A 26,758-nucleotide genomic window follows, 5' to 3' on the forward strand; every position below is an offset into this window, starting at 1 on the left:
ATTAAGGTAGTCGATCAGTGCGAGTCGTTCTAAAAGCAACCACCCAAGAGCAAGATCGGTGGTGATCGACCGCAAGCTGGATTATATCCGGCAAGTAGAGAAGTGGCTGGTCGTTGCACGAACACGATTCGACAGACGGTCGAAGAGCAGGCACGTGCGGTGGTGATTACTTTGATTTCTCGAACGCGCGCAAAGGCATTCGTCGACGGAAACATTGCCGGTATCGTTCTTCGGCTGCACGTCGTTTGATTTCCATTCTCCAACATCGCGTGTCGCGTGTGTTGGAAAAGTGCATCGGGGATCGTGCAAATTGACAATTACCACCCTCGACGACAACCTTGTCGTCGCTCCTCGATCGCCGTGATTCATTAACAACGTGGAGCGCGTGGTGGAAGAATGCACAACGGGTGAGTGTGATGGAATTACGAATCGAGGAATTTTGCGGAGGAATTCTAAGCGATCGACGCGTATCACGCGCGCCAAGAGGTTGTTGTCAAGATAGGACAGAAAAGACTTTTATTAACATTTTTCGTGATTTCGCAACAGGAAAAAGATTGCAGATGATAATTTATCGGTTCTTATATAGTAATAGCAAGTTATAATTAAAATTAATTAGAATCTGAAAAGACCATCCATTTGTCGAATATTTCAGCACACATTTGATATTGTTAATAAAAATTGACTTGTGTTAAAAATTGTAGGCACAGATAGCGGATCTCGTATTGCGAGAAAGCAGAGGGGAAAGATCAATTTACTTTTTAAAGTTTTACTATCTACGTTTTGTCATAAATGACAAAACGGGGGGGAGGGGTACACAATATACTGTTACTTCATATAAGACGTAACACATAATATATTAGTTTCCTGTATTAAAGGAAAATTATAAATTACCTTTCACGTGTATATCTACATATAATTTCACATGTGTATGATAATCACATGTGTTTTACTTTTCTGTTTTTGAAACAAGTGGGTCAAGGATACATGTCATGAAAGTTACACTATCGAAGTTAAGCGTGACTAATTTTTCTCAATTTTTTCTTTTGTATTTACATACTGATACTGTTAGACAATGATAAAATATACATACTTTTAATCCTAATAAAAATTAGCTTTTCTTCAACTCTATTTTAGATAGAGATCAAGTTAAAAGAATATTAAATGTCTCACATATTTTTATATGTGTATATATAATCAATTTTTTAATTATCTCAAGATTGTATCTTTACTCTTACCAAAATTAAAACGTTCGCGGCGCTTGCATAAATTGATAGATCATTGCTATCGTTGCTTATCAGATTTCCCAATCTCTCGCGAACTTCTTGAACGTGAGAAAGAAAAGTTTGAGGCTTCTTGAGAAAGACGAATAGCTCGGAAAAATAGTTGCGAGTAATTATGAGAACCGGAGCGTACAAATGGGGGCGATGTCTTGTAGGAAATGCACGTGACTCTTTTCGTGTCTATATCATCATCGCGCGGGCACAGTGCCGGGTGCAAGTGCTGCGAAAGGTGAAAGGAGAATCCCGCGCAAGACGCACCGAGAAAGCAATCGGTGCTTTATTTCGATCCATTTCGATTAATCCGGGAGATTTTGTTTCAGTCATGATTTTACACGACTTATTCTTTAAAGAAAACGCGTTGTCACGCGAGATGACAAATGCGCGATCAGATGGAGCTTAGCGCGCGACGAAATATAAAGATCTGCAGACAAATGCCCCCCGTAATCTAGACTCGTCCTTCTGCAAGCATCGCGTTACTTTTACCCACTTTCGAATCCTTTCACCGAGCTAGTAAATCATTCGAGTTTTTAATTGTCAAATAAGATACGCGTTTATACGTATGTAAGGATTTGCAAACTCTTGAGAAACGGTCGATCACTGTCCGCCTACTTAATGGCAATTATTGTATCTAACCGTGATACAAGCCGCGGCACGATGATGTAGTCGGCGCAACGATGATAGTCGATTTGCGCATAATAAAAGCTTTCATTATAATCTTCCGATACGCTGTTTGGGATAATTCCCACTTTGTTAACTTGGATTCTTTAGTAATCAACACGCTATTGCTTATCATCATCAGAAATTTCATATTCATTCTTGCATTGTATCATGAACATACAAAATTCATATCTTATGCAATTTATAAATATTCAATCAAGCAAATATTCTATGCAAGAATAAATATTCAATCATTTCTACAATAATTTAATTTAAATTCTTTTGTAATATGTTACATTTTTATTTAAAAATATATACTCAGATAATTACAGTCTTATATTCCAACTAACGATTGGAAACTCAATATTGCTATATATAGAATAGAAGTAATAATGCCATGGCTTCATAATATTTATAAACTGATTTAAAAGTATATTAAATTCAACAGTCGTGATGTATATAATTTTCTCAGGTCCATGTAAGACATATATAGGTTAAATTTAATTGCAATCCGTTTGTCATAAAAGAAATCATTAATATGTCTTTGCTTGATAAAATAAAAGTCATTTGCAATGTAAATGCTACATGCAATGTAATAAAACGTAATAAAATGTGTTGCATATAGTTCATTTTTTAAACATATATATGATGTAGATGTAACATCTTTATATAGATGAACACCTCTATTCCATCAACGCGTAAAAAATATTATGCAACAACAGGGAACAATTCTCTTGCGGTATTTTGTGGCTGATTTTTTAACGAATTTTCACTTTTCGTACGCTTCCTGACCACTGTTTCGCACGCTCTCCGATTGAATTTCACGCGATTACGGACGCGGAATATCAATCTGATGTCATGTAATTCATCCGGGTAAGATTGACGTTTCCGCAAGAAGACAATCAACAATAAATTGACATGCTACTTAGTTAATGAACCATGATCCATCCAATGATCACGAAAAACAAATTTCTCCAATTTCTTCTGATTTCACAAAATATTTATTTAATACCGTGAAAAGAGTAAATCGTTAATTTGCATTAAATATATCTTTTTATAAAATATAAACGTGGCTACGTAAAGCACTCATGCATTTTTTCTCTTCTTTTTTATAGAAGATAACTCAGAATAACAAATATGTATATTATGCATAAATTAAGACTTTAGAATTAAATATTAACTCTATATTCAATTAAAATAGAAATTGGAATAATATATATATTATGTTTTAAAACATTGTGATAGCAAATAGACAGATAAACACAGGAACTATCTTCATTCATATAAATTATAAAGCATTATAAATTATAGCAAACATGCAAAATGATTTCTACTATAAATGCAAGCTACATTAAATAAAGAACGTATGTCGACAAATTATCAGTCAATTACAAGTCACCAAAGTGCAAGTAATTTCCATTAAAGGCGATTGATTAATCGTTATCGTCTAAGGTTACCGAATATGCGAGGACCGGTTTATCAGGTTGCGTTGCATCCGTGAGCCGCATGCGAGATGCTCGAAATGATCAGAAAACTAAGGAAACAGAAGAGAATCCAAATAGCTTTAAATCGATCGAGTCTTATCTAATCATTATGTGGAACGAGAGGTACTTTCATCGTCGGCAAACTATAACACAAGGCGAGTGCGAATACCTGTCAGCCATTTCCAACGTGGCAATTTGTACCGCAAATTAATGTAATTTCATGACAAGCGTTAGTGAATGAAGCATGGATGTACGGCAATAATTAATCTTGAAATAGATGTTTTGCTAAAGAGTTCAAGGTGGTGGAAGCCCTATGCCAACTATGCCTATTCCATACATTCGTTCCTTTTAATGTAATTTCGTTATTACGTTAAAATATAATTTCCGTAGATAATACGTCTTAGGCTCGGTAGCATCAACGTCGCATAACATTTAACCGTAGCTTAACTCACTCTTCGTCTCTTTCCAACTGTCCCCTTAGAGACAAAGCTACGGTTAAATGTTATGCGACGTTGGTGAAACCGGGTCTTAGGGGAAAGCAAACGGAGATAATCAACAAGTAACATTTAAAGTTTGAATTTAAAATGTGTATTATAAGAAACTCATTGAACAATGAAATTAGCGGGGGAAAAAATTTCCCTCCTTATGAAATTCAAAAGTATAAAGATCCGTCATATATATCCGCCAGTATAAGAATACGGCACGCACAAAATGTATTCGTTACCGCACAATTTTGCATGTATGTCAATTGCACGTTTACATATGCAAATGTGTCGCGAAGCGTGAGAATACAAAATGTAAGACTGGCTTTCCACGGATGGACTGGAGGCGTTCGCGACACGTCTCTTATGCTAAAAGAATGGACAGCGATTACGGAAGAACTCCGACTTTTGTATATCTCGGTTTCTCCGCTCAGCTCGAGAATGCACTGAATGCATTATGCTTTAAACGCACACGGTGCAACAGATATGATCAAGCTATTAAGCAAAAAAATGTTCACAGAATAATTTTACCGAAAAAAAAGATGCAATTTTGCACTGTTGTTATTTATAACTTTCACTGAGTTGACAATTGTAGAAATCTTTTTAATACATTGTCCCTATGTCTGACAAAGAGCCACTAAAAAGTTCACGTCCGATTTTATTATTTTGTTACGTTATTATGTTTAAATTTGTATTAAAATACATACATTTATATATTTAGTAATACATTTGTATCAAATTTTAGAATATATTTCTATACAAGTAGTTAAAATGTTTTCATAGAATGGAAAGTTAAAACAATATTTTTAATAGCGCATAACGTATTATACAGCTGCTACGTGTTGAAAACATACCCCATTGTGTTAGATATATTTTACAATATCATATTCTCTTTATCAATTCCATCCTGGCTTACAAGGCAATCCAGTCGGCTAAACCCAAATAGTTGCGTTAATCTGGTATCCAATAATCCTTCCAGTGGATATCGAAGCGAATGCCCTAATTACTGGCTCGGTATAATACTGATATTCAGATTATTATTATTATTATATAAGCACAAAATTTAAAAATGTGATTATATATATTGGCAAGAATGGCAAAGATAATATCTTATATCGAAAATATTTTTACTAGTATTCGTTTTTATCCATATTTCTGATTTGTCTAACAATAAGAAGTATAATATAAGCTTTCATTATCCAGTATTACCTTTTTTTATTTTTTAAAAATATATATGAAAAATACGTAACTGCGTGTATATATATATATATATACTATGTAATAGATTCCGCGTATATAACATGAACATTTACTCTGCAGGAGATATGCGGAAACTGTCGGAGCTAAAGACGTGATTAATCGATTCAATTAACGTTTTGAATTTAATGATATATAATATACGACTTCGTTTGCTAACTTTACTTACGTTAGTTGCTCATATTCATTATCATAAAACTTTTATGGTAAAGCGTTATGCGGAATGGAAAAGGGAACATTTTGGATTAATTAAAAAGTATTTTTTGTTACTTAATATAATTTTTTCGTTCAGGAATAATCTCCAATCAATCAGATATTTGTAATAATCCATGCAAATCTTGCGCGACCGTGATTTAAGGCAAGCAGCCGAGCAGCCTTTTATTCACATGCGTCATGATACTCTTTGAGAGAAATAATCGTTTGTGCTGGAATGTTGCAGATTCGCGATAATGCGGACGCGATCCGCGATAATCGGATTGCTGCTGCTGTTGGTAACGGCGCACTGTAACGGGCTACAGTATCAGCCTCTCGACTCTTATGCAAACGGAGAGGAGTGCGCCTTGATCCTGGACGCCCGTGGAAGAACCAGCGTTTACGACTACACCTATAATTTACTTCGCGGATCGTTGTAAGTGCCTACATTAAGACCGAAATACGAGTCCGCGCGACGATAGCGATCTTAATTTAGCGAAAGCCAACGCGAACCCAAGAACTGAAGTTGTTCCTTCCAAATGACTGATACAAACTTGCGCAAGTAAAATCATTGCCTGTGAATTTTCTCATCCCATCAGGTAGACTAATTTTTATGTTAATAGCCACATCGACAGAATATCTTATAGAGATATTAGTTTTGCTTCTCACGCAAACAATTAATTTGGGTTTCTTAATTAATTATTTTAATTAATTTGTAAGTTTATTCAAAAATAATCAGATAATACGAGAAATACGACATAATATTTTATATAATTAACAAAATTAGTAATGTAATTATGAATTTTTTATCGGGGTTGAGCATGAATACAAAAAGAAAATATTCTTGCACACATTAATTGTACTCGTAATAGATCTACGTTGTTAGATTTTGTGCACTTTTTGGATTTCAAAGTTCTTATACTATCTGCAATATAGATAGAAGATGGGAGTATTATAAATTTCGATAATATATCAAGTTTCTTTAACATTTTCTTTTAACTTTAAACACACTGTGTAAATAATTGAAAATTATTATCATAGATTATTCTATAAAATTACGATTACTTAAATTATTTCAAATAATGTTATCTCAGCGAAAAAAATTACTTTTATGCAATTACTCAAAACTTAATACTCAAAAATTAATTTTCATCAAAATTATACTGAACTTATGCTAATCCTTTAAAAATCTCCTGTTTTCTTTAGGGCATTTAATGTTTGTCGTTAACAAGAAATGTGATTGAAGATAGTTGTATCAAGTCATCTGTAGCGAGTATTTACAATCATAAATTTTCTATCAGTATAAGCTTCATTATTACCCAAGATTATCCGCGACTATTGGTCACCAATTATCGCTCAAGCAAAATGCTGTCTTTTATCACGCTGCCGATTATGAGAGTATATAAAAGCAGATAAAAATTATGTTTTATCAGATAGGACGTCTATTGTATAGAACAAATTGTAATGTCTAGGAAATGCACGATTATAAATCGCATTTGAAAACTGTATGGAAGTGCAATACGTTTACATAACAAAGTGAGTCCTCGGCATTCTAAAGGATTAGAGAAAGCGGGAACTTTGGCCGAGCGGCCAGGACTTTCACTATCATCCTGTTCCCGCAGGATCAGCGGACTTTAATGCGACCTTACCGGTTCCACTGTGTGACCGCGCGTACATTCTATTACGAAGAATGTATTCGACGTGGACTGTTCCGCATGTCTACGTAAGATAATTCTACATAGATTATATTGCTTTATCGACGATCGTAAAATTCGAACGTTTTCTATCGAGCTTTTAAAAGCGACTATTGCCGGCCGGTATCGGCATTTACGGTATTGAGCCGTAAACGCGTCATGCAACAAGAGTGACCGTTACGTATCGCATTGCTGTTTCATTCATCGCCTCGTGTAGAGAATCGTATTTACCGTACGGAGAGCCGCGGTAATAATCCCCGCGTTCAGGCGCGTAACCGTGCTGCTGAAACCCGTGATTAACTGCCGTTCTTCACGTCAAGCAACCGACGAGATGGTGGCGTTTATCGTTCGAGTGCCTTCGTAAAGTGTCCTTAAGAATCGAATTCAGCTGAGCGGCCGAGATGTTGGAGAAACGCGATTACGAAGGCGGTTGCGGTTGCAAATTGTTTATAGGATAGGAAATTGAAGAAAGGAGGAGTTTTTGAATGGCATTTGGGGGCCGAAACTGAGGTCGAGTTAACTTGTCTCATTGCACACTCTCGTTAATGTACGACAAAAGAACATACCGCTGCTGGGCCGCGCAGGTATATACTATATGGTAAAAAAGCTGCGCAACGACAACATAACGATAACGATACTGCATAACGAGTTAAAGCCCCGGACACACGAATCGACGGAAGACGTAAGACGTAAATCGTAAGGAAATCCACTAATCAGAGTCGACTATTCCCCTCTTCTTCCCTCTTAAAGAGGGGAATAGTCGACTCTGATTGGTGGATTTCCTTACGATTTACGTCTTACGTTTTCCGTCGATTCATGTGTGAAGGCCTTACAGAATCGCGCCACTGCGGCCCTATTCTGTAACTCTTAACGTTGCGCAGCTTTTTTACCATATATAATATCTGCGCAACACAAATACAACGATAAAGAAACTGTCATTAAGAATTACAGAATCAGCCCCCTGGTCTCTTACCGCTGGTAATTAATCGTAAGTGATTGCGATTTTTGAAAAAGAGTTACGAGATCTGTCTGAAATGTGTCAGTATATGTATTCCAGATCACAAACTGCAGCACGGACTAAGCTAGTATGCACGGGAATCTTACCGCTGCTAATTGAGCCTTTTGAGGCGCGCCGCTAATGAAATACAAGGCGACCGCGTTGCGATAAAATCGCTTTAAATGCTTGGATTGCCGAAGATTATGGTAGCCGAAACGGCCTCGCTTGAGCGCTAGGAGAGAAACTAATTGGAATTACGCCGAGTATATATTATCGCCGTCCTTAATTCCACGCGGATTATCGACAACCACGATTGCTTCAACAATACAACGACACGTATCGCGTTATCTCGTCATAATTGCGTCGTTAAAAACTTAATCCTCCTCATAATAGCGTTATTAAGAATATAATTCTTTGTAAGTCTCTTTGGTAATTTCTTGTAGCTTAAAAGAACTTTAAAAAACTTTTAAATATTTATTGTTCTCTTAAATATTGTTTTCTTTAAACAACTGATCACTTGTGGCAAAATTGACATTAATAATTTCATGTGTAACAAATGTAAATCTCCCGCATCTTTGTATTTACGTAGTTCGCATAAGTGCAGTTTATCTTAAAAGTGCTAAACGCTTCTTATTAAAGCTATTGTTTTTTAAATTGTTAACGAAAGAATTGAAACCAATTAAATAAAATTGTCATTATTATTTGTTTCTTTGAACAATTAATTCTAATTTTAATCAGTCAAAATACTTAAAGTAATGTGCTATATGATTTTAATAGAAAAAAAATAACTCAATTTTAATTTATCGTATATAATAAATTTAATGAAAACCTCATACAACTCGTAGTAGCAGTCACGTAATTTATCACGATTTAAAGCTCATTTTACACAATTTATTTTCTTCGAATTTCAGAATAAAATTCTATTAATAATTTGACATATGTATTTCGACATTTTCTGATCTTTTAAATGTTTTCTATATTGCATGGCACATAAAATTATATATACATTAGAATTCAATTCTGAGTTTTGAAACAAATATTTGTCTATATTTAGCGAGCTTAATAGCCAGACAGTTATCCAGTAATCGAGAGTAAACATAGTCAGGCAAGTCGCGTGATCCGCACCGACCGTTTAGGTAGCCGGCGTGGCGTCGTAACGCCGCCCGGTTAGCGATGTCACGCAGCTACTACTTTAAGGTGGAGACACTCGTGGAATGTCAAGCAGGTGCCCGGGGACACGACATAACGAGACGTCGAGTACGCAATTACACCGCGAAACGACACGGCCGATCTGGAGGTCGAAATAGCGCGTGCTGTCGGCTGCGAAAGTGATTATTGACAATGTTTCGAAAGGATCACTCGCGAAGTGAGAAAACAGGAACGGATACAATGTGCGAAAATAATGCCTCGCCGATCGATATCCGTCGAAACAGAGACGGCATACGAAGCACGAAATGATCGTAGCGGTATAATGGGGCAAGCTATTTTCGAACACTGGTGGATACTTGGCGTGCCGCGACCGCGTGATTATTAAATGTGGCATATTAAAGTACGAATGCCGTGAGCTGAAATGTAATTTATGTGTATCAGAAAAAAAGGCTCTCGGGCTGGCGCAATCCACATTTATCACCGGGCGACGGGGAACGGGGCTGTGTAGCCGTCGCTCCGACCAGTTATGGTAAGTGCGTCGATGCACGACACCATTATAGAATGCTCTCGTTATTATTACGTCGCGGTTGCGGCACGAACGTTCGACTGCAATTAGACGCGAGAAGCTGCCTCTCTTGCGCCTTCCCGATTTTGCGCCTCAAGTACTTGACAATTAGTGATTCGTACTGCTCGGATCAGATTTTTAGATAGACAGCTACTCCAGTAAACTCGAGCGGTTTCACGAGTCAGTGTCTTAAGATTAAATGAGTTGAGATCCTGTTATGCTAAATATTATGTTCGGTGAACGTTAATGTAAACGTTAATTATACATCGATTTCGAAAATACCGAGTTCACAATGTACGTATAGATAATAAATAAAAAAATATAATATTCTTAAAATATCAAAGCAACATATTTATCTTGCGATCGTTTAATGCAAGCTTAATTTCAAAATTTATATTTAATGTCTCATCAAGATATGTAAAATTCCAAGATAAGGTTTATGTTAACTTTAAAGAATAAGCGAATAAGCAAAAATTGATGAAAAAATACGTAAAGAAATAGGTGATGGTTTTAATCTGAATATATTAGGCGATTGACACGGTCGAAATAAAGACGAAAGAATTAAAAGCGGAAGCTGTGTAGACAAGAGTGCAATGTCGACGTAGAGAAACGCGCAGAATTGCTGGCTCAACCTTCGACGCAGCCACGGGCAGCGCGTCAATGCCAGTGTATTTCACGGCGGAAACAGGATATGAAAGTCAATTCTCTCGCATTCATTATAGGAGAGCACGTCTAGGATATAGTTTCGGATTACCTTGATACGTACGCGTGATCTGCACAAGCGAATTCACGTCTCACGCACGGCTCTCTCGAGTCGGCTTCTCATGAAAGTAGGCTGCAACGTTGGGTAATTAAGACGATGGGGTACAGAGGGAGAGGGGGGGGGAGGGACTGTAAATAATATCCGCACTCGAAGATCGAGCATATGTCAACTTTCATCCTCATTTTTTCGTTATCCGTAGCCCTACCGCAGGTGGGACCGAAACCTGCATCACGTACGACGCCGTAAATCATGCTTACGTCGAGGCGAGGAAGCGCATTAGTGAGTATATTAAATTTCATTACGGCAATTAATTGCGCGATGTCCATATAATTTATCGTCGACAATGATCAATACGATGCCGAGTGTCGTTCGCGAAATGCGTAACGACAGTCATATAAAACCCATAACGGACGATTCGTCGTACGTACGCACGTATTCGCTATTTATTTTGTCACGCGGCTTTCTCGCGGCGTTCCGTCGCTCACACGTAATCGTCCGTAGATGTCGCGAGCCCAAAGTCGGAGATGTGGCGTCCGGAGGACCTGGCGACGGTCGGCGAGCTGCTTCTCGACATCACCACGAATCTCGCGCAAACGTAAGTTCTCCCTGTTAAAGCCCGCGTGCGATCTTTCTCTTTCTCTCCCGAACGAACTTTCCCCCCTTGGGATCCGATCGCGTTTCCTCGATTTTACTTTCTAATCATCGGCGCCCAGATACGGACTGACCTACGAGGAGATCCAGAGGAGTCTGCCGTTGATCGACACTTCGAAGACGCTGATCCGCGAGGTTTGTCCCGCATTTCTCAGCAACGTACAATGCAGAGCGGGCAAATATCGACGGTACGATGGCCTCTGCACGAATTTGCAGAATCCAACTTGGGGAGCCACTCTGTCGCCTTTCGCAAGGTAACCGTGATTTTCCCGCCTCTCGGATATTTCTTTTTTCAGTACGAAATACGCTACGCGAGTACTTATTTTTTATTCTTTGCAGATTGATGAGCCCTCAATTCGCGGACGGCCTGTCGGCGCCAAGGATATCCATAACGGGTCATGATCTACCGCTGTCCCGAGTCGTGTCACGCACTATGCACCCGGACGAAGGTTACCACGATCACGCCGGCACAGTTATGGTGATCGCGTGGGGACAATTCATGGACCACGATTATACTTTGACCGCCACGCCTCTAGGTATATTACATTCTAGAGCGTGATTTTCGACGTGACATTCATAATAGATACTTCCGCCGCGATTATCAGTGTTTTTAACGTCCGCAGGACGATCTCTTTATTTCAATTAATAATCAGATTTTCCCGAAATTGATCTCATTAACTAGATACAAATATATGCCTATTTAATAAATAAATAAGCGTCTATATAATTGTTTGATATTTTACACGTAAAATACGTGCGTAAATTAATAAAAACTGAATAAAAAATTATTAATTTATCTCACTCAACGATAGGAAAACAAATACGAGATTACATATAATTCTCCGAAAAAATAAATGAATGATTAACTATATATATGAAAGGCTTCAATTACGAATTTGCTACGGGAAATATTTTTCTGTTTTTCTTTCAACAAAACACATCCTGTCTAAGTTAATAAATAGAGAGAAATGATTCTTAAATTAACAAAGATCACTGCAATATATGAGCATAATAGCTACCTGCGATATATAAAACATTTTAGAGAAAGCAACAATCAAAAAACTACAAATAGTTTTTCTGACGGCTCATATGCCGTAATGATCAAAGCCCGCGCTGATTCAATCATGCAACTAGAATAGAAATTAGAAAGCGAGCCTCTCAATCGCCGGCGAACAGATTGCTCAAGTTGCGTCGAAGCAACTGTACCGAGATATTTGATACACGCGCATCGTAGGTCGCTCTTAAGCCCTTCCACGTTGAACGTATTTGCCGTATATATCGAAAGGAGGGTAACTATACGAGAGAAAGCGCGAACGATCACTGCCCGGATAAACTGATCACGTGGTATATACGTCCGTGACGTTTTCGAGCGGGCGCTCTTCGGCTCGGGATCACTCGCCACTGATGTGTCAACCAGAATTGACAAGCCCATTGGCAAACTTGTGATCGCGCCACTCCAAAATAACTCCACGTCAATTATCGAATTGTTCTCGGAAGAAAGAATAATTTAGAATGTGCAATACGGCTGTATACGCTCAACGGGCGATCCGACACGTACGCGTATTCCTGTAGGACAGGATAATTAATCGACGACGTCGATTGTACCTCGTCCAACACGAGTGAGATTGCGACAGTCGGGGAAAAACAGTCGACGTGTTCGTTTAATGTTCCATTCAATCGCGAATGCTGATATTCCCCGGCACGTCCACCGTACGCAGACTATGGATTACGCGTGCGGTAGATATAGGATAATAGGAATACGGTATCGCTTTCTGCTATCATTACGTATCTGTTCTGTTATCATCGTGTGTTTGCAGACCCTCTGAACCGAAACGATCCGGAAGAATGCTGTGGCCGGCCGCCACACCTGAAGAATCCCTATTGCAACGAGATCCTCATACCGGAGGACGACTATTTCTACAGGCTATTCAACGTGCAATGCATGGACTTCGTTCGCGCTTTTCCCGCCGTCCGACCTGATTGCCGTCTCGGTTCCCGAGTGCCTTTCAATCTTCTTACGGGCGTACTGGATGGTAATACGGTTTACGGCATCACGGAAACTTTTGCTAGGTAAACAATGCTTTTAACTCCGAATAATATGAAATAATTATTCTCAAATACTTATATAATGACTTATCGCGTTATCAATGAGTTTCAAAGTCAGTTTTGTCTCAATAGGTAAACATATTCACCGAAAATTACAAATTTTTAATTAAAATGTTTAAAGAGAAAATAATAGAAGTAACAGAATGAACGTTTATACGGGATGTACGCGTTTAAAAGGGAAAAAATGAATCTATTGTACCTATTTATTTATTTTATCACGGTGTAAAGTAATACAGCATAAGGAAATGTATTGACAGTCATCGGTTATTCTCTAGGGGTGGGTAAGTTTTGGTTTTCGCCTTTTATGGATCCCTGCACGTGCATTTGGCGAAGCGGATTTCGTTCCGCCTACAAATATGTGCCTCTGTTACGTCACCGAGGACAATAAATCAGCACTGAGTTGTTCTGCATTTTCCAACACACGGGCACGTGCCTTCGTGTTCTTCGCACTTTCTACCATGTTCGCGTGATGCGATTTACGACCCGCGATTACTCAATCCTTTGCCTTCGTGACATCGCACGATATATATGTCTTTTACGTCTATAAATATTATATACACCTGTCTATCTAGTTTCTCTAAAAAGTGCTTGCCCTAATATCTCAAATAATTCCGGAAATTTTTAGAAATGTTAAGAGTCAGAGTCTCTAACAGTTATGTGATATAGAAATGTATATCGAATAATTTTTTAATTATAATTGAAGCACTGAAAACTGCTATAAAGTATTTAAATACTAAAAGACTAAGACGGGCTATTCACATTGACATTATCGTTTGTACGTGGTATTCTCAAAATTCGAATACATATGTCTTTATTTCGCTCTTTAGGAAACTCCGAACGGGCTATGGCGGATTACTGCGAATGAATCCAGTCTTTGCGGAGTATGGTCTTAAGGAACTATTGCCGCTAAAGTTGGATATACCGGACGAAGGATGTACTCGGCCAAATCGATCAATGTACTGCTTCGAAGCAGGTAATTTATATTTTTATGCAGAAAAAGATATGCATAGAATTTTATACCTAACAATAATGAATATTCTTTCAACCAATTTAAATATTAAAGTTAGACTTAAAAAACATTACTTTAATTCGAAATAATTGCGGATTTATTTAATATAATAGAATATTAAAATACTTGAAAATTTTAGTCAATCAAAACACGTAAAATGTAAAAAATTGAAATAAATGCTAATATATAGAGACTTAATATTTTTAAAAATATTTAATATTTTAACAAAAAGTAATTTATGATTTGATTGTTAAAATTTTATTATAAAAAATTATTTATCTTGTTATGCTCGCTCCAAACTTGTCAGAATCTATGACAAAAGTTTTGGCCGATTTTTTGAAAGATCCCTTTTAAAATCCTATGATATTCTATAATCTCAGTATTTTTTCCATATCACGAATTATTAAATTATTGCATTGTTGCGTTCTTGCATGTATATCATAGATAATATATCATAGATAGTAGTCGTGACAAATCAATCGCTTCGCTATTGCTTGAGAGGAGCGAACTTTCGCAAAGTGGTAAACGTAGCTTTTAAACGCGATACAGAGCGCGGGCTATTAGCTGCACTGTATCCATTTGAATTTGCAATGAGTATATGATACACGAGTTTAGTCTGAGTCGAACGTAGTCATACTTACGAGACTAATCATCCTTTTAGAATATTAGAAATAGTCTGAATACAAAAAGAGTATTCTTCTTATAATATATCCCAACCCAATATTCAAAATATTAGAAGTACATAAGGAATTCAATTGGAAAGTACTGGAAGTTTATAAAGAATATAATCGCATTATCGTACGAACATCTGCATTTATAGGCTTGCATTGGCCTTGATTTGATTTGTTATAGTCTCTTAAGTTCCGTTGCATAATACATTTCGCATTATAATGACAATCCATACTGAGAACACATGAATTATGATTTTCGTTAGACATGGCGTACTATTTTATTAATTTATTAGCTATTATGTCGAGTAACTCTAATTAGTTCAGATGATTTAATGATAAAGAGTATAATACCTTCGCGCCGTCGAAGCGTATCGTCGCATTCTCGTCGTATTAATATCAAAGGAAAAATCAAGAAATTTTCATATTTATCTATCTGATCTATCTCGTGTGCGTGATAAACGTAATTTAATTTAATGAGCTGACATACGGATTTAAACAAAGGTAAAAAATTTTCGCCGATTACCTAAGCATAAACCTTTATCCAGACAAATAACAAGTATTGCAGCACGTGCGATTTTTTTTAAATATTTCTATGACTTCATAAAAGTCGACGTCCTTGCGTCGCAACCATTCCCTTTCTCACCCGTATCGTATCGATTGGCGTGCTGATAATCATGCGATACCAATACCTATCGCTGCCTACCGGTGATAGCAAAAGCAAGCATAGTCGATTACCATACCATCCAAAATTTAAAAAAAAAAACTTAAATAATAATAGCCAATCTCGGGCAGCAATTGATTTTTCCATAACATGCGATTAACGTAAGTACAGGGTATGGGTGATGCTGCCGCCGAATGCTCGCACGATTGACGTGTGGGAGATTTATGGTTTAGCACGGCATAGCTCCGGGTCCAAGTATCTCGGATGATTTATGTATGAAATCGGTGCGCGCGATAAGTGCACACAATTATCGCCGCGCGATCGAATTGTTTTGTCTCACGAAATCATCGACTGGATTCACCGTGCATATCGCTGGAAGGTTTTGCGGATGATCGACGAATTGACGTGGGAAAATGACTCCTGGGTGGGTGAATGAGACGTGAGTGCTAAGCGAAATCGATCGGGGCGGTCGATCGCGGCCATTTCGGAGAGAGAGCGATAGGCACTTAGTAAACGGCGCCGCGAGAAGGCAGTATAACGAGCGTGACTTACCGCTCTATTGTTCTTGTACCATCGAACGCAGAAAAATCGCCAGAAATTAGAATAGTTACATTAGTACGACTACGTTCGACTCAGGCTAAACTCGTGTATCGTATACTCATTGCAAATTCAAATGGATACAGTGCAGCTAATAGCCCGCGCTCTGTATCGCGTTTAAAAGCTACGTTTACCACTTTGCGAAAGTTCGCTCCTCTCAAGCAATAGCGAAGCGATTGATTTGTCACGACTACTATCTATGATATATTATCTATGATATACATGCAAGAACGCAACAATGCAATAATTTAATAATTCGTGATATGGAAAAAATACTAATTGAGGATGACAAAGAGTCATTAAAAAACTCTGTCTAGTTTACATTGACGCATCGCAGTCTTTAAATTTTATAATACATGATTCAATAAATTATATTGTGTTGAATCTTTATACTCAAAGTCTAATACTTTAATAAATCTCCTAAGCTAATTAACCATCTTGGAATTTTTAAAATTATCGGATTCTTTTTGTAAAAATATCGATATTTGCCATCGCGAGAACTAATTATCCTTTTAGAATCTTAAGCAGAATTGATATTATATCGGTCACCTCTGTTACTTATAGGTGAGATTCGTGTAAACGAACAGTTGGTACTTACCTGCATGCACACTTTACTGGCGCGAGAGCATAACCGGCTTGCCAAAGTGTTAGCTGTCGTAAATCCGCACTGGGACGATGAGATTCTCTTCCAGGAAGCTAGGCGCATCGTCATCGCGGAAATTCAACACATCACTTATAACGAGTTCCTCCCGATATTACTCGGCAAAGATGTCATGGAGAAATTCGGACTTCTCCTCGAGAAGGAAGTGAGTTGAACGACACTGAAATAAAATGAAACAAAATGCATAAATATTACGCGTAAATTACATGTAGAGACATATATAATTTGTCACTGTATACATAAATAAAGGTAACTTTAAAGGAGATCGTTAATAAGCAAGTAATTTGTTTTTCAAATGCACAGAAAAAAATTTCTAGTAACCGTATGTTGTCGTAATAACTGAGATTTAACGATATATATTTTCTGTATATTTTTAACTGTGTTGGACAGCCTTTGATAAACGCTAATAACCGCGTTGACGTTAAAATATCAATTTTCCATAGAAATACTGGAATGGATACGATCCAAGCATAAATCCAGGCGTAATAGACGCTTTCGCCGCTGCTGCCTTTAGGTTCGGTCATTCGCTATTGCCCACGGCTGTAGAACGATGGAGCAAAGCTCACAAATTTATTGGTAAGCGACAATATATAATAATTGCACAACAAGGTTACATTGCATAAGCAAATCATATCAGAAGATATCGTTTTTCTCAAATATAAATTCTCTAATAATTTTGAAATCTTTTTTCTTAGGTTAAATTAAAATCGCTCCTATATACATATTAAGAGAAAATAGATAAATTTTAAATTCTAAATAGATAACAAAATTTTATTATTTTAAATAGACTCTGAAATTTGTTTCGAAACTTGATAAAAAAAATTTAATATTATAAATAATGAGATGATTTTAATCAACTTTTTGTTAGAGTGCCTAGCTTTTGTTTTTCCCTTCAAATCTAATTGCAAATTATTTTTGTTTATCTTTATAGCTTCAAAGAGACTCTCAGATTTGATAAGACGCCCTTATGATTTATATCGGGCCGGTGTTTTTGACGAATATTTCATGGGCTTGATGAACCAAGTCGCTCAGGCTATGGACGATTCTATAACGCAAGAAGTAAAACAATAAATAACACAAATAGGATATATACAACTATGCTGTACTACACGGTTTGTTCTTTACAGGTGACGAATCATCTCTTCAAAAAAGCGGGAGCAAAATTCGGAATGGATTTGGTATCCTTTAACATGCAACGCGGCCGCGAGTTTGGTATTCCAAGTTATATGGAATTCAGGTGAGTTATCGCTAAACTGTGCTTGTACTAACAAGCTTGTTTAACTAACTGCAGTTAAAGCGATAACTGTGTTCCGTAATAATCTTCTGTATAGCAAGTACACAGCAAATCTAGATAAATGGAACGGAACAGAGGAACAAATAGAAGTAAAATTGAATGATGATAAAACCAACGGAGAATTTAATCGAGACAACCAATTTTCTCTAGCAATCAGAAAATTAAAATACATGAGCGAAAATATACTTTTAATAAAGTATATGTATATTTTATTAAATAATTATAATTTCGTAATTTTATAATTTTAGAAAGTACTGCGGCCTTCCCGAAGCGAACACCTTCGAAGAATTGTTCGGTTCCATGCCAAATGAAACCGTCAGGCGATATAGCACTATTTTCGAGTGAGTATTACACGTCTGTGAAAGTCAGTAGCGGAACCTTCGGAGTACCGAAAGACCGATCGGTCAAGTTTCTCATTATTCAGTTGTATCTCATTATTCAGTCAATGGACCAATCGTGCTAAAAAATAACGTATTCAAAAATAACGACTTTATCTTAGCCACGCTCCTTTTCAGACATCCCGCGGACGTCGATTTATGGTCGGGCGGTGTATCCGAAAGACCGCTTCCGGGTAGCATGCTCGGGCCAACCTTCGCCTGTCTGATTGCCACGCAGTTCAGTCATTCGCGCCGCGGAGACAGATTCTGGTACGAGCTGCCGAACCAGCCGTCGTCCTTCACTCTCGGTAAGACCCTTTCGAATTCTCTTTCCGGTGGGAGCAGCGCGAGTCAAGGACTCGCGACAACCATTCGATATGTATAAACGAGAAGCGGTACCTTCTAAAATCGCTTTTACTTTCACTTTTCTAGAACAATTAAACGAGATTCGGAAAACGAAACTCGCCAGATTGATCTGCGACAATACCGATCTTATCGATACGGTACAAATCTATCCGATGGTTCTTCCAGATCACGAAATGTAAGTGAATACGATTTATAAATGATAAATAACAATTTGTTGGTTAAAATATAAAAAAATTGAAAAATGCAACCAAAAAATCAACGATAAACATTCTAATTTATGAGTGTAGCCAAAGAAAAATTATATTTATAGCCACAGTATCGTAACTTTACACTTCATTTATTGTAAAAAAATTGTAAAGAAAAGAGTCCATAAAAATATTTATTATTAGTATATATATTAATATATTCTATATCTATTACGTATTTATTTTATCCATTATATTAAACAACTAATTTTGTCTATGTATATAATATATATCTGCAATTGTCATAACAGAAATCCTCGAGTCCCATGTCGCAGCGGTATTCTACCCGGCATCGACTTGTCGAAATGGGCCGAATTCCCGGCGACGAGTCACGCCGCGCAATACGTGAGTAATCTAGCAGACCCGTATGGGCAGTTGGGGAAATAAAAGGAGAGTCTGTTTCACCAATCTAGATATAAACAGAGTGCCCTTAGGCGAACACCACCACGTAAACCAACCGAGCCACGAGCCAAGAAGCCCAACCCTTAGGCACTATAACACACGACCACCCCGTAGGCACGCACGTGTTGAAGTAGAGCAAACAGACGCGATAAGTCATGCTTAAGTCGAACGAACTGATTAAATCGTAGTGCGACAGAGTTGGCCAGTGTCAGTCATACTCGAATCGACATTTCGAGCTGTTCATAATATCGATTCATAAACTACGATCCCGATTTATTTGACACTTTTGATAATAACTCATAGACGTGTTGTTGCAATCATTACGATAGTAAACTCCAATTTGGATCGTAGAATACTGATAGCTCGATTAATCGAAGATAACACAAGCGACATCGACCCTGAACCCTTGGCAAAGTTACAGGACACCTTTAGCTTTCACATAGTAATCCTTATATCAACAGAATGTACATATAGCTTCTCCTATAGTAAGAATGCAACGTGCATTAACTTTCATGTACACTTTCATAAGGCAACAAGAATTTCATACATAACAACAGACTCACTATTCAAAATATAGATAATAGAATGCTATTTATACGTCAAGTTTCAGTTTTGATCTTCTCTCATATATACGAAAGTTATTTGTGACTGTGTAATATTACAGTTTGAATGCCGCGTATGATTGCACAGATTTCATATAATTGGATTTTCTCTCATGTATAAGCTTCAGAATTTTACATTATTATTTTATTTTATTTTAGTGTTATTTAATAAATACATGTATAGCAATTAATATGCTGAAGTGTCTGCAAACTGCACTTCAACTCGCAGATAATTTTATTCGATTTAAATGTATCGTATTTAAATGTTTATTGTAAAATTTTTTCGTATGTTGTTTTACATATCATTTATATTGCATTTAGTATTTTATTATTCAAACTTTGAGTAATATAGCGACTTCTTTTTTATATATTTTTTAGAATACATTTAATGTAATTTCCTTCCACCGTTATAATTATTTTATTTTCGATAATATTACGTCCACAATTTATAAGAACTTTACAATATTAAAACTACACTCGGTAACAGTACACTCTTTGTACATAGCAAATTACAATCAAGTCTATTCACTCCTTGCACGTAACCATCTATCGCCATCTCTTCAGCATCGCGGACACTTATAACACTTAGCTTAATATCTAGTCCTCCCAATACATATTCTTCGTGAAGTTAATATCCCTTGATTTCTCGATCGAAGCACATTGAAAATAGTCCACTTCATATTCTGTGCCTTTCACAAAGTACATTAAAAATATATATATTGTTGAACATAAAAATTTTTTTAATCTATTTAATGCGAAGCACGATCATTTGACTATGTACTCGATTACAGTTGCGAATGGTGTATTTTTGTAAGTTGGAATTTCTATAAATGTTCTTGTCCAGAGAATACTGCTCGCTATTATACACAAAATTATGTAAGTGCCATCTTTTTAAATATAACACTTCGAACAATAAAACTTTTTATTATCGTTCTGTTTTATACATTTCGCGTGTTCTTTCATGCCACATCCATTAAACCACCCATTAAAAATGAACTCAAGATTATACTCAGACATCATTCGCTAGAAATGCAAACCCCGATGTAGGCGTGAAAACGTTCAGCATTTTGCCTACAATTTTATATTATCCGCGCTTTTAAATATATTCTTTTTCTACGCTATATAGCACAACTTTGATATGAAATTAAACGATATATGGAATTCAGTTTCCTTTGTGTTGTGCTTTTCTCTTCTACATCATCTTGCATTCCTAGTCTACATTCACCCCCCCCCCCTAGTATCTGGTACTAATAACAGGTAATGTATATCGTGTGCTCGGACATACACAGCTTTCAGAATCAGACGATCGCGTTTGTTGACGAACGCGCAATCGTATATATTACCGTTCTAACTCCACATTTCCCCGCCGACTGCCATGCACCACACACATCAGTACCTACAATTGCCTATTGTACTATAGCGATGGGTGGAGGAGCGTCCGGTGAAACCGGCGATGGTGCCGGAGCACTACGACAGGCAGCAAGCTTATCGAATCTTCTTTGAGAATATTAACGGCATTGCTTCCTATCTGGGCTTCACGAGAAAATAAGCGCAGTGCACCGCGGGGGACAAATGCGCCTGATCGTAAAATATCTGCCGCCATATACGTCATTTGCTGCGCTTTGAGGCTGCACTATCTAAAGAAGCGCAACACAAACGTGGAGATACAGTCGATCGACCGTCCATGTGTACAGCGAGATGTATAACGGTGTATTTGCGTACATGTACCATACTTATGAAGTATCTTTCTTGGATGCTCGATGATTAGACTTGATAATGATAATTCAGATATCTCTGTCTACACTGTTCACAATGGAGTACAATAGGGAGTACTCTTTCATGAAGTATGAAAATTCAAGTAACGTTTTGCTGGATCTATCGCAGTAACAATGACTGAGCTTATTGATGATCAAACTTGATGTTATTATTTTTCTATTATTGCTTTAGACACTTATTAGTAGTAGCTTTAACGTATATAATTTATGTACTGAAAGTTTCTTAAAAATGACAATTTCCTTTTCAAACGCGTTAACGCAATGTTACCAAGTATGAGAGCACATGTACGTTTGCTTAATTGAAATGGAATAAAATCTTATTTATTTGTCAATAGTATACTGACAATCCTACAGTGAGATAACAAATACATTAATAAAAAATGTATGATATACAGTTTTGTATGATGATTAATTATCGCTTCAAGCATTATTGTAATAAGCAAAATGTAAATATAAATATTCACACGCAGTGGCTCAGAAATTATCTCTTGCTTTTTATATTCGAATCTACGAGCGAAATGTATATTTTCTGCGCCACTGTAATGATGTAGTTACCATTTGTATTGTACTTTGTACATAATTACAATCAACAAATAAAGTCAATTTCATAAGAATGCCATTTAATAAACCTTCATTTATTTTTCTGTATTACTCTCAATTTACCGAGCAGAAATTGCACGTGAGTTAGTAGAGAGAGTTGGTAGCTCATAAAAATATCACACGTTTCTAAATCTATTAAATTTAGGATCATTGTATAGTATGTATGATGGCACGATTTATTACACGGTAGTATAAAATGCACGGGTACAGCTTAATGCTGCGAGAATTACATGCAAGATACGGAACCGTGATATTCATTTGCTCCTCACCGCTTTCACAAAATATTAATGTAAGTACATCTACCTATCAAGTATTTTTCTAAACGCATTTTCGACAATGTGCGATCCGATATACGTATAAAAAATATGTTTGCTACTTATTTAATGTATAATAATGTATCATTATTGCATGTAAAATAATTATATTATTATATTGGTAGAATACTTGCTTTTTGTAACATTAATGAAATTATTTTGAATAATGTTGATTTTTAATTTGATTTGTAATCTAATGTTACAATATACAGTATCGCTGATTGTTACTCAATCATTTCCAGGATACCATAATGAAATCGGCGCAAGCTGCATCTGAGATTAAGCCCACATTACAGCAGGTATATAAATTCAATCGTAAATTAAAATCCATGGAAAAAGCTACAGCAACCAGTTCAAAAAAGAAGCCGAGCAAGCCTTGGTGGATATATCCGTATCCTGCTACGTGGAAAAAATTCACGCAACGATCAAAAATGCCTCAGAAAATACTTCAGCAACAAGAAAAATTTCTAAATAAACAAATTATGTCGTTGACAGTCTCTCCTACAAATAATCAAAATAAAAATGTGAATTTGTCTCCTGATATGGAAATCATCAAGATTACAACAGTTGTCGAGGCCATTCGACAGAAACGGCAGAACAGCGTGCAAATGCTGGAAGCAGCAAAAAATATTCAGAAAATAATTGGCAAGAAGCGTTCAAAACGTTCGTCTTACAAATCGGGAAATAATTCGACTGTAACTAAAGATTCGCGGCATGCTCAACGGGGAAAAACTTTTGTTTCAAGTAAAAAATCTCGTTATCCAAAACCCAATCATAGAAAACGACAAATGAGGACTCCTCCAACGAAAAAACGACTGCAAAGTAAAAATACGGTTGATCTTAAAACAGCGAACAATGTAGCGATTCCAAGTACTGTATTTTACAAACGTATTTGGGAATACATTAACGGTACCCGTCCTCATTCCGATATTACCAGCGGTTACAATTCCTTAGAGAATAATTCTGAAAAGAATAATTCAACCTGCACTGATAAAGACCGAATTACAGCCTCGCAGTCGCAGGAAGATAAATTACAAGCGACAAATCCCAATATTAAACCGGAACGAGATTTTTATAAACGCATCTGGGATATAATTAATGCGACTAAGGTGCAGAACGGAAATACAAAGGCTCGTTCTAAACGAAGTATCGCGAGTATCCCGAAAAGTGACGCAGCTTCAACTCCATGCGTTCAAGAAGAAACAGTCAATTACGAAGGAGATAAGCAGGTGCAAGCAACGAACGAAAAACCGTCACTTGGTACCATCACGGATACGATAAATTCACCAGAAATATCCGATTCTGGTCCTTATATATCAGGCTTTTGGGCCGTTGCGAATAAAACTCAATGGCAACCTAAGAAAATTCCAGTTGTAAACATAGCAAAATTAAGTAACGATCCGATCGTGCCTTTACTCGTAAATAGCGCTTCCGAAGTGGACGACTTGAATAAAATCCCCGATAAGGTTGAACACGTCACCCATTCGTCTTCGGATAATTCGACGGAATATAGTAACGCTAACGAAACGCGTCATTCATCGCAGGAAGTCATCACCGAGCCAGGACCGCCGTATTCATCTGAAGAAGATTTCGCTATCTCGTCACTCTCGCCGACCAAGAGTGCTGTCGACAAAGACTCGCAAGAAAAGGATCAAGCGAAACACGCAGAAAATTATTCGACAGGCACGACTCCGAAATATGATCCTTCAAACATACCCTATGTAGAGGTACCAGATTATTCCGACCAAAAGGAAGACAACTTAGACAAAAGTAATCAGAGCGCAACTGCAGCGAGATACAAAGAATACGACGATAGCGATTACAATTATAGCCCTAAACAGCTCCACGACGCTGATGATTTCTCTTCAAAGTCTCCAAGTGCTGAGATTAAAGTGGCACATGCTGAAAGTAACGAGCCGGACACCTCATTGAACGCAAACAACTCGCATTCAAGTTGCACAGAAAGTAAAGATTCTGCCGAATGCGTCGACAATTACGATGTCGAAGACACCAAGTTGCGCAATAATACCAAGAATGTTACGAACGACGATATTCACCGTTCCGCAGAAGATTCCGCAGAATCCGCGTTGTCCGAGGAGAATGAAAATTCGGATTTCGTTGACTTTGACATAAATGAATATAAAAAACCAATTAATTGGAGCGAGTTCTTTAAGAACGACCCTATATTGGAAAGCATACGAGCTACCTCTAGCAAGGAATACGACCATAAGGAAAATCCCGATCGCCCCGAGGAGTCCGAAGAGACCGAGACCTACGCCACAGATCCAAAAGAAAAATCGCACAATTATTTCGCGAAGAACGAAGATTCCCACGATGATCACGGAATCGCTTTGGACAACAGAAACAAGACGAAAGAGGAGACTGACTTTTACGCGAAGAAGGAAGCGAAAGAGAGCGAGACAATCGATAAAGATCAATATCCTTATGACGATAAAGATTTCTTTAAGCATATTTTTGGAAAGAGCAATGATAAAGAATCGGAATATAATCATAAAGAAGATCCTGATCGCACCGAGGAGTCCGAAGAGGTCGAAACGTATACGAATTCAAAAGAACATAAGGAAAATCCCGATCGCACTAAGGAATCTGAAGAAGTCGAGACGTATGCCACGGATCCAAAAGAACAATTGCAAGATTACATCGTCAAGAATAAAGATTACCACGATAATCATAGAATCGCTTCCGACGATAGAGCTGAGACGAACGACAGAGAAGAGGACGCTGATTTTAATGCGAAGGAAGAAACGAAAGAGAGCGAAGAAATCGATAAAGATTATCCTTACGACGACAAAGACTTCTTTAAGCATATTTTCGAAAAGAACAACGATGAAGAATCGTCCGAAACCGTCGACACGGAAAACGAATTCTTGTCTCATCATTTTACGGAGGATGTTTTGCGCCAGTTGCGAGATAATTCGACGGCCGAAGAAGATAGACAAAAAGAAGAATCGAGAAACAGAGAAGATGTTCGTAAAACGTTGTCGAGTATCTTAGACAAGACGGATCGTTTTTCCAGATTAGACGATAATCTCAACAAAATGATTGAGAAAGGTGAAGCAGTACCGATTAAATATAATAATTTTTGGAGTTTGGAATACGAATCGCCTCGTAAAAAAAATAAGAACAACGAAGAAGAGACAGAAGACTCGCAAGAAGAAGCTTAAGACGTAAATTAAATGTTTATGTGTTAAACTTACAGCCTTGTTATTACATATTTGTCGCTCAGAATTAGATAGAATAAATAATTAATTATAATAATGTTATTATAATTGGATTAATTGTTATATGATAGTATTTGTTTTATTGTTATAATAGTATATATTGTTGCAATGCACATTTGTTATTAGAGAAAAATTACCACTTAGAAATTAAATATAGATAATATATTATATAACAATGCTTTCAATTTGTATTTGTATTTTATTTGATTTATATGATTGAGTTAAATAAATGAGTTAAAATATAAAAATAAGTATTATAGAACAAGTATATCTAAAAAAATAATGAAAAATAAAAAAATTTTTAATTTAAAAATTAATCAGAAAAGACAAAGTAAAATACAAAAATAATTATAGTACATGCAATACTTCAAACAAACAAAAAGTTTTATGATGTCTCTTTTATTATTCACAGTATATTTTTAAATAAAACATTTGTTAATAAAAATACTGCAGTAAATAAACTGCTTTTATGTTTAACTAATTACAATAAAAATATATTATAATCAACAGTAAAGTTTATATAGCTTCCTAAAAAAAGATAAAATTTCTAACAAAACTTTTGAGTTGTTTAACTCATGTTGTTTAAATTACAAACATATTTATAACATTATATTTTCTCTTAAAGCAAATATCTATTACATAAAATAAATGCTACAGCATGTCAC

The 26,758-nt window shown here is 36.7% G+C and overlaps 1 protein-coding gene across 2 annotated transcripts; it reads left to right on the top strand.

Moving 5' to 3' along the window:
- Positions 1–396: 396 nt before the first annotated feature.
- Cysu (Curly Su) lies at positions 397–26,100 on the top strand. 2 transcript variants are annotated; one of them, XM_071773680.1, is made up of 17 exons: positions 397–407; positions 5,600–5,788; positions 10,720–10,799; positions 11,022–11,115; positions 11,234–11,425; positions 11,511–11,707; positions 12,989–13,241; positions 14,105–14,250; positions 16,780–17,021; positions 17,320–17,452; positions 17,808–17,935; positions 18,004–18,113; positions 18,419–18,511; positions 18,686–18,855; positions 18,980–19,088; positions 19,410–19,503; positions 23,094–26,100. In XM_071773680.1, the coding sequence occupies exons 1-17, from the start codon at positions 397–399 to the stop codon at positions 26,034–26,036; spliced, it is 5,184 nt and encodes a 1,727-aa protein (XP_071629781.1). In that variant the 3' UTR covers positions 26,037–26,100. The 2 variants fall into 2 exon arrangements, with proteins under 2 accessions (XP_071629781.1, XP_071629782.1); XM_071773681.1 differs by lacking the exons at positions 397–407; positions 23,094–26,100 and adding an exon at positions 21,583–22,551 and having other exon boundaries at positions 5,607–5,788.
- The last annotated feature ends 658 nt before the right edge of the window (positions 26,101–26,758 follow it).

This window comes from Temnothorax longispinosus, chromosome 3 (genome assembly GCF_030848805.1).
Source record: "Temnothorax longispinosus isolate EJ_2023e chromosome 3, Tlon_JGU_v1, whole genome shotgun sequence".
Taxonomy (NCBI): Eukaryota; Metazoa; Arthropoda; class Insecta; order Hymenoptera; family Formicidae; genus Temnothorax; species Temnothorax longispinosus.

Excerpts from the sequence above, each read along its gene's own strand:
- Cysu (XM_071773680.1), top strand. Across the intron at positions 17,936-18,003 it reads ACGATTCTATAACGCAAGAA|GTGACGAATCATCTCTTCAA; the intron begins GTAAAACAATAA and ends TGTTCTTTACAG. Across the intron at positions 19,089-19,409 it reads GTTCTTCCAGATCACGAAAT|AAATCCTCGAGTCCCATGTC; the intron begins GTAAGTGAATAC and ends TTGTCATAACAG.